Source organism: Sinocyclocheilus anshuiensis, unplaced genomic scaffold, assembly GCF_001515605.1.
Source record: "Sinocyclocheilus anshuiensis isolate Anshui unplaced genomic scaffold, SAMN03320099.WGS_v1.1 scaffold723, whole genome shotgun sequence".
Classification (NCBI taxonomy): domain Eukaryota; kingdom Metazoa; phylum Chordata; class Actinopteri; order Cypriniformes; family Cyprinidae; genus Sinocyclocheilus; species Sinocyclocheilus anshuiensis.
Genome location: NW_015551048.1, coordinates 437713 through 446102, shown reverse-complemented (window position 1 = coordinate 446102; position 8390 = coordinate 437713). Strand labels below are relative to the sequence as shown.

General features: G+C 35.6%; 1 protein-coding gene across 1 annotated transcript in view; it reads left to right on the top strand.

Moving 5' to 3' along the window:
- LOC107661904 (phospholipase ABHD3-like) overlaps nucleotides 1–8390 on the top strand; it is a 19079-nt gene that overhangs the window by 3615 nt on the left and 7074 nt on the right. The window contains exon 3 of the mRNA XM_016451692.1: nucleotides 5285–5467. Coding sequence (XP_016307178.1) covers nucleotides 5285–5467 — 183 coding nt within the window. The remainder of the gene's footprint in view (nucleotides 1–5284; nucleotides 5468–8390) is intronic.

Genomic DNA, 8390 nt, shown 5'->3' with positions numbered 1-8390 from the left:
TCGGCTTAAAAATAAATCTACAGCAATTGTTTGAGTTTTGGGAAAACAATGCAAAAAAAAAAAAAAATCTCATGCAGACTCACAGAATATTTTTTTTCAAGCAGCATGAAATGAAAATAGTCGATTTTATATTTTCTTATATATATATATATATGTATATATATTAGATATATGTTATTGATCGCATTGCAAAAATATATATATTTTTTTTTACTTTGTCATTTTTAATTAAAATGTAATAACTTGAGCTTACGGTGATTATTATTGTTATTCATTGTATTTTAGAGTGAAATGGTATTTTTATAATAATAATGTTTCCTATTTTGTTTATAATTCATTCATTCAATAATAAGAAATATCATTGTATCATTGAAATATCAACAGTGTAATGGCAGTATATTTATCATATGGTAGAACTATTAGTTATTGATTTGGCTAAACTGATTCAGTGCTGCAGTGCATCTCTCACTAAACCAATTCAGAGGCTAAATCGGCCCCTGTGCGTTTCTGCTCAGCGATCAGAGAAGATGCATGCATGCAAAAACAGTATCATCCGCCGTTCTGTTCGACTCGTCACCTGCACTGCTTTTAACGGGATTGGAATCAATAGCTAATCCGTTGCAACCCGAGCAAATCTGCTTATGGATCCTGCTGTTTGTGTGGAACGATCGAGGACAGTGTTTGAAGTCAAGGGCGTCTGAGTTTGACCGTCCCGGCAGCTGCGCATTCCCGTTAGGAAGGAAGGGTGTGTTTTCAAATTTGATTTATTAATGATAAATATAACAAATTATTATCATCATCATCATCTTTTGGCCAAATTGTGAAGCCCTACAAAAAAGTACAGCAAAACTAAAGCTATTTTTAATATCATTTTTAATTGCAGTCACAATTTATATCCAAAAAATTGCAATTAGATTTTCTCCCAAATTTCTGCAGCCCTAGTGTCAGTATTTTGGCCATAGTGTCAATATATTTTGGATTCAGTTTTGTTCAGCATTTATTAAAAGCATTTATTCTTCTGCAGAAATGTTACTGAAAGTCAGTAGATTGTCATTGCTAAGCTCTGTGGCAGATTGGTCTCTCACTGTCTGGCATTTTGAAAGGTGGGATTTACATGTCTATAAAAAACTGAGAGAGAGCGGACCGTTCCTGACTTGGTCTAGAGTGCATATTTAATGTTGGCTCTGGAATTACACCGCACACATGTAGCTCTACATTACGTCTGGTCTCTGAGAAAGCTAGCTGTAAAACAACACACGAGCCCTTTGACACAGATTCTCTCTGCAGCGTCTCTGGAGGAGTCAAACACTTCCAGCAGAGTCATGATGAGAGTCATGATAAAACAACAGAAGAGTCCATCCACTGTAAATACATCATTCAGCAATATCAGGCGAATTTAGGCCATTTCTGGCTGACCTTCATAGAGAACATTTCGATTTCAAATAATTTTGAGTAAATAGTTAATAGTTGAGTTAACTGTTTAACAATCAGTTTCTCATATACTACGATTAAATAAAAGGTTGAGGTCTGTACAATTTTTTTTGAATGTTTTTGAAAAAAAAAAAAGACTTTTATGATGACCATGGCTGTATTTATTTGATAAAAACAGTCAAAAGTAAGCATATTGTGAAATATATATATTTTTAAATAGTTGTTTTCTAATTGAATATATTTGAAAATAATTTATTTCTGTGACGAAAAAGATTGAAAATTTTTTTTATCATCTTTACTCCAGTGTCACATGATCCTTCTGAATAATGTGAATTCTAATATGTTGATTTGCTCAAGAAACATTTCTTCTTATTATTAATGTTGAAAAGAGTTGTGCTGCTTCATATTTTTGTGGAAAATTTCTTTTTTTTTTCTGGATTTTTAGGTGGGGAAAAAAAATCTGGTTTCACTACTAGGGGTCAGGGCCCCCATCAAAAAAGTGTGCCTATATTTTGAAACTCTTGTTTTTAGTACTGTTTTGGATATAAATGGAGATGAATCATCTTTATCTGCAGCACGGAATCGTCGTGCACAAGCTGTGCATGCAATAGAGAGCTGCTTCGATGCTGACTAATGATAAAAAGACATTTGGACATTTTGTTTCTTTCAATGGATTGTATGTATCTGCCTCATCTAGCTCTCTTTTTGTTTTCTGTGTTATAAAATATCCAGTTTCTACTTTGGTGTTGGAAACCTCTGCAAATGATCCAGTGTGTGAGTGAAATGTCTGAATGAATCAAACTGAATCGAACAATTTCAGACCTTTCGCAAACCAGTTTGCCTGATTAGATCGAAAGAGTGATTCATTTGTGAATCTGTCATCGCCAGTTCTGAATCTAAACACAAATGACTTGATTACTGGAATATCATCAGTGAAAATGACTCTTGGGTCAATATACGTCAATCCCATTTACACATAAGGATTTATCAGTGATATTTCCTGGGGCTCATGCCCCATTAAAAAAGGTCTAGCGACACCCGACACCCGACCTCAGACTTTTGAATGGTAGTGTATATCTATACATTTACATTTATTCACATAACAGCTTACAAATGTCAGAACACATACAGTAAGCAAAGTATCATTAAGGTGCTAATAGATCCACCATAAATTGAATATATTAGTGATTTTTGATAACTGATGCTGATGTCATCAATAACGTGCCATTGAAAACCCATATTAGCCAAGCACAAGCACTAATGTAGAGGTTGGAAGCAAGCTAATGTCCAGCAGGGTAAGTGATGTCATCTCAAAGCACAGGTGGGATGTGGCTAGTGCCAGACTGCAGACTGACTTTGGCTTTAGACCTGAGAAATACACTGACCATGTCCAACTCTAACTCTGTTCACCACTTCAGCTCCACATAACTGACTTACTGTATGTAAAATATGCTATAAAATGTTAAAAAAAACACTAGTGTAGAAACAATTTTCACTCAGAAATTGCTAGTAAATCTCATAAATAATGACAAAGAATCAGCAAGTAATACATTAAATTAAATGTGAAGTATAAAGACTGAAATAGTAGTTTCTTGCAAACCGTGCTTCAAAATTGTTTTATTTTATTTACAACTTCGAAAAATAATTTCTTTTCAGTTTGTAATCATTGTGCTATAGTCATTTTTATACTGTTCCATGCACAATTATTTTAGTGTAGCAATTGAAATTAACATTGCTCAAATTGTACCACATTTAAAGGCAGGGTAGATGATTTGGTTCAAAAACTTTTTTTCTTATGCTGGTTGAAAGTCTCTTCACATCCCGATAGCAATCTGTAAGTGGTCTAAATGTATTTATATGTATTTATATCGTCTGTGGAAGGCGTAGGACCATAAAATGTTTGTCCAGTCATATTGGTCCGAGGATTACACTATTGCAGACCGAGCGAGAATTAAAGGCTTTACTATTGTAATATTATGTGCTTTGAACTGTAATGTTTTCTCATCGGTGAATGAGACATGAGCTAATCTGACAGCGCTGCATTCAAACATCCACCAACCCCATCTCTCATCGTGTCGCTGGTTAGCGCATTCTAGGGATGGGCGAATCGATCCGAAGTATCGATATATCGATACTGATGCGAGTATCGAAAGTATCGATACTCAAACAATAAATATCGATACTAAGGTGTGTTTTATTTACCAGTGATTTTGTTTATTTAACAAAAAATAATGCATTGAATTGGACGAATAACCTGTTAGTAAATAATTGTGTAGGATAGAACTATATTCCTGCTCATCTGAACACACGCAAATGTTGCAAGACAGAACCAATCCATCAGAGAGCGTTCACTCACTTCTGACAGTGCATTCAAACAGGGCTGCGTTTCCCAAAAGTATCATAAGAAAGCATTAAAGCTTTTGGGAACAGCAGCCCTGAACAATGCTTATCAGAGGACAGAAAAGAGAGTTATTTCACAATAAACAAACTGAAATTAGCCTACATAGTTTGTGCAATTACATTTATTGAAATTGAACGTTGAAAGATAATATTGATCATGTTCTATTCTGTAATGTTAATATAAATCATACACTGTCAAAAAAAGGTTGCATTTTATGCATGCAGCAGCCTGTCACTGGCAGTCCCTTATGAAAATGAACCATGGTTTTACTAAAGTGACCGTAGTTCAACTGTAGTATTTGTAGATTCGAATCATGTGTAAACGAAAAACATATTTGAACCATTTGTAAACAAAAATATAACCTAATAAGTTACAATTAAGGCGTATCGAATGTTAAAATGCGTTTTAAACAAAGTTAAGTGGTTATCATTACCCATTTTACTCTTAGTAATTTAATACATTTCATAATTTAAAAGTTTAGTTCAGAAGTATCGTTTCGGTATCGATATCGACGATACTGCCTTGAAAAATATCGGTATCGTATCGAAAACAAAATAAGTGGTATCGAAAATGTTTATAGGAGTATAAAACTCTATAGGCAGAGGTTGACCCAACTACCCGTCTTTTTAGGCAAGTGCCAGATAATAGACTTGTCATGAAATGTTTTTAATACGACGGAAAATTATTTAACGTGATCACAGTTTAATAAAAACATTGTACGTTAGGCCTATTAATTGTAATTATTTCATTTCCATGGTTATTCAAACAACGAATAAATTATGTAGAGAAAGCAAGCAAAAAACACAGTATCAACGGAGCTTTTTGAAACTCCGAATCAGTTAAACCATTGCGTCGCAAAATGATTCACTGTTTCGAAGCGCACCAATCGGATCGCGTATCGCGATTCATTTGATTCAGATCGGGACGTCGGAGCGCGGGATGTTTTTATTCCCACCGGGGATAAAAATAATTCAGCAGAGGCAGGGATTATATATATCGTACTAATATATTTTGTTACAAATACCAAATATTTTATGCTCTCAGTCAGCTGCAAGTAGATTAGTTTGATAGTTTTTAGATCATTTCAATCAGAATCTCCATCACTTTTACATTTTACACGCATTCAAGTTAGTTTGCATTGTAAACGCACAAACTATTTAAAAGGCATTTGCACAGAAGAACAAAGCACATTATTTTGTTTGCAGTTCAATCCAATTACATTCATACTGTACATTTTAAGTGGCTTTTAGAGGCCGCTGTGGTGTGCTACGGATTGCTACAACCGTTGTACTGCCATGGTACTTTATGGTACTTTTGTTAGCTGAGTTACATTCCTGTAACAGTTTCTCTCTTTGTACTGTTTATGAGCGCTTAAGCTAGTATTAACACACAATTCCACAGTTTCACTGAATGTTCCTCTGGCTAAATTAAGCTGTTCTGTGTGTCCGGCAGTGAGCTCATTAGCGCACCAGATGGAGGCCAGATCTCTCTGGATTGGTTTGACAATGATGACAGCGCGTCCCACCCGGACCAGGCCACGTGCCCCACTGTGCTGCTGCTCCCGGGACTGACGGGCACAAGCCGCGAATCCTACATTCTGCATATGGTACAGCAAAGCCGGGATCTGGGCTACAGGTGAGCAGCCTGGTTCACAGCCTTTAATTTAGGAAAGGGTCATGACGAATCACAATGTACTTGTTCTCTTGACAAAGAATGCTTGTTATACTATGGAAACATTTAGAACTCAAAAATCCATATTTACACATCCCAATCAAGCGATTTCCAGTTCAGTCACAGTGAAAAATAATAGCACATCAAGGGTAGCCAGGTCTGCGAACAAAACTAGCCCAAAACTATGATAGCTGACCCAAAAATTCTATTATAATCTACTCACCCTAAAGTGGTTTCAGATCTGTACGAGTTTCTTTCTTCTGCTGCTGTCAAACAAAGCCTGCCTGACCGAAGACCTTAGGGTTGAAACATTGTGGTTTTAATAAACTTATTTTTGAGAGCAGTAGTGGAAGTGTGCTGATTTTTGTTTATTGACAGTGATGTGATCGAGCACCTGCCTAAAGTTTTTGGATGTGTGCATATTATACCTTCTTAATTTCTTTCTTCTGTTGAACACAAAAGTAGATGTTTCGAAGAATGTTGGCAACCAAACAGTTGCTGGTAGCCATTGACTTCCATGGTATTTTTTCCCCATACTACACTCTAAAAAAAGTTGGGTTGAAGCAACCTTTGACCCAAAGTTGGGTTGAAGCAACCCAGCATTTTTAGAGTGTATGGAAGTCAGTGGCTACCAGCAGTTGTTTGGTTGCCAAAATGTTTCTTTTGTGCTCAACAGAAGAAAAAGTCAAACAGGTTTGGATCAACTTGAGGGTGAGCATATCATGGCATATCAAAAAAAATAAATAAATCCATGGGAAAACTGCCAACTTGGCAACCCTGAGCACATCTTTTCTCAACAAGTCAGACTGCAAGTTATCATTCATGACAAACAGTGTGGAACAAGTTATGTGCTTAATTTTAAATCCGACCTATTTCTAAATTTTAAATTTGGCTGTTTTTTTTTTTTAATCAAATGTTCTAATTGTCAAAAACGGTATAATTTGGGGAAAAAACTAAAAACAAAACCTGAATTTAGCTGTCAAATTCAACTTACTGGCACAATGAAAATACTACTTTTATGATACTATGTGTGATATTTGTATGGTGCTCTTGCATCCTTTTTATGACTTGCACATCATTTTTGTGAATTTTCAATTCTTAAAAGCACATTAATATAGATAAATTGATGTGCGGTTACAGGTTTGCTTATATCGGATATTTTACAACCATCACAGTTTCTCTGTTTTTTAATGCACAACTGTGTTCTCCTTCACCTTCAGCTTGAATTCTAACTGCACCTGTAGTGCACTTCAAAAGCAACAATTTCCATTAGCTGTGCATATTTTGTACCGCGAGATTCAGAAAGGCTTGAACGGATGCTTTTGTAAGCTTTATGCCACACCTGCGCCAGAACATGAGTAGCTGTGGTATAGATCAATGCGTGCTTACAATACTCCTGTAACATCTTTGTAAGACTCCACTTCTGAAGCTGCCACTCCATGTAGACAGAGAGAGAGAGAAAGAGAGAGAGAGAGAGAGTGAGTCAACAAACAGCTGAGCTCTGTATTAAAGCCTTCAGGGATGCAGAGATGGGCATTTTCTCCTTTTGGGCATCTCTCAGGAGCTCATTCTTGTAAACCTCGAGAGGCGTGAGGCCGTGGGGGCTACAACAGCTCACTCAGCATCTTTCTTTGGCTTGTTCTCTGCTTAATGAATTGCAGCTTTGACCAGCTTTGCAGCTTAGCTAAGAGCAACTTTCCGTGCCGCAGCAGAAATCGGCCCACCAGCCTCTAAAAGTACACTAACGCATAAGCAGTGACGTGTGCTATAGATGTAAACTTTGTTTTGCAGCTGAGCATTTCAACCTCTTGAAGTTTCAAGGAGCCGTTTGTGTACTGACTGATGGATGTCGGGATTTCCGCTGTTTAGATGTTGAAATTGGTCTTTTTAGTTTAAAAAAGCTTACAGTATACTTTGTAAATTATGTTGTGGCATCTTAAGTTAAATGAAGTGATAATGTGCAGTCAAAATCAATGGAGATGAAATGCAGCACTTATTACACAACAAATTACCAATAAATTAATAAATTAATTAATCTTTAGTTATTTGAGAAGAAAGAGACAGTGATATGAGAGATGTAAAACTAGTGTAACACAGAGACAGTGGTCTGTAGCAGTCATTGCACAAAAATATTTGACCCCTGAATGCCATGATTGACCAATCAAAATCAAGTATTCCACTGCGTAATCTGCATAATAATATGTCCTGGGATGCCTTTAGAAAGGTAAGAGGGTTGACTGTTTTTGCCATTTATTACAATCCATGTGTACAAGGTCTAAAAAAACATTTTACTTACTCAAAAGAAAAGAAAAGAAATAAAATGAAATATATATTTTAAAAACTAAAACTTTTTTTTTCAGCTAATTGCCAAAGCAAATTTTATGTTATTTTTAGTTAAATTAGAAGTACTAAAATAACAAAAGCTAAACATAAAACTAATTAAAAAATAATAAATACTGTATAGACATTAAAAAACTATTACAATTACAAAAACACACATCAGAATTACTAGAATACAGAGCCCATTTCATGACATGCAAGAAAAAATAAATAAATCGTGCCCACAATTTACTAATTCGTTCCCTCGATGTACTAAAACGTGCACACGATTACTATTTCGTTCCCCCGATTTGCTAAATCGTGCGCACAATTTACTAATGAATTCTCTCGATTTATAAATCGTGTGCACGATTTAGCAAATCGAGGGAACGAATTAGTAAATCGTGCGCACAATTTATAAATCGAGAGAATGAATTAGTAAATCATGCGCACAATTTATAAATCGAGGGAACGAATTCGTAAATCGTGCGCACAATTTATAATTCGAGGGAACAAATTAGTAAATCGTGCGCACAATTTATAAATCGAGAGAACGAATTAGTAAATC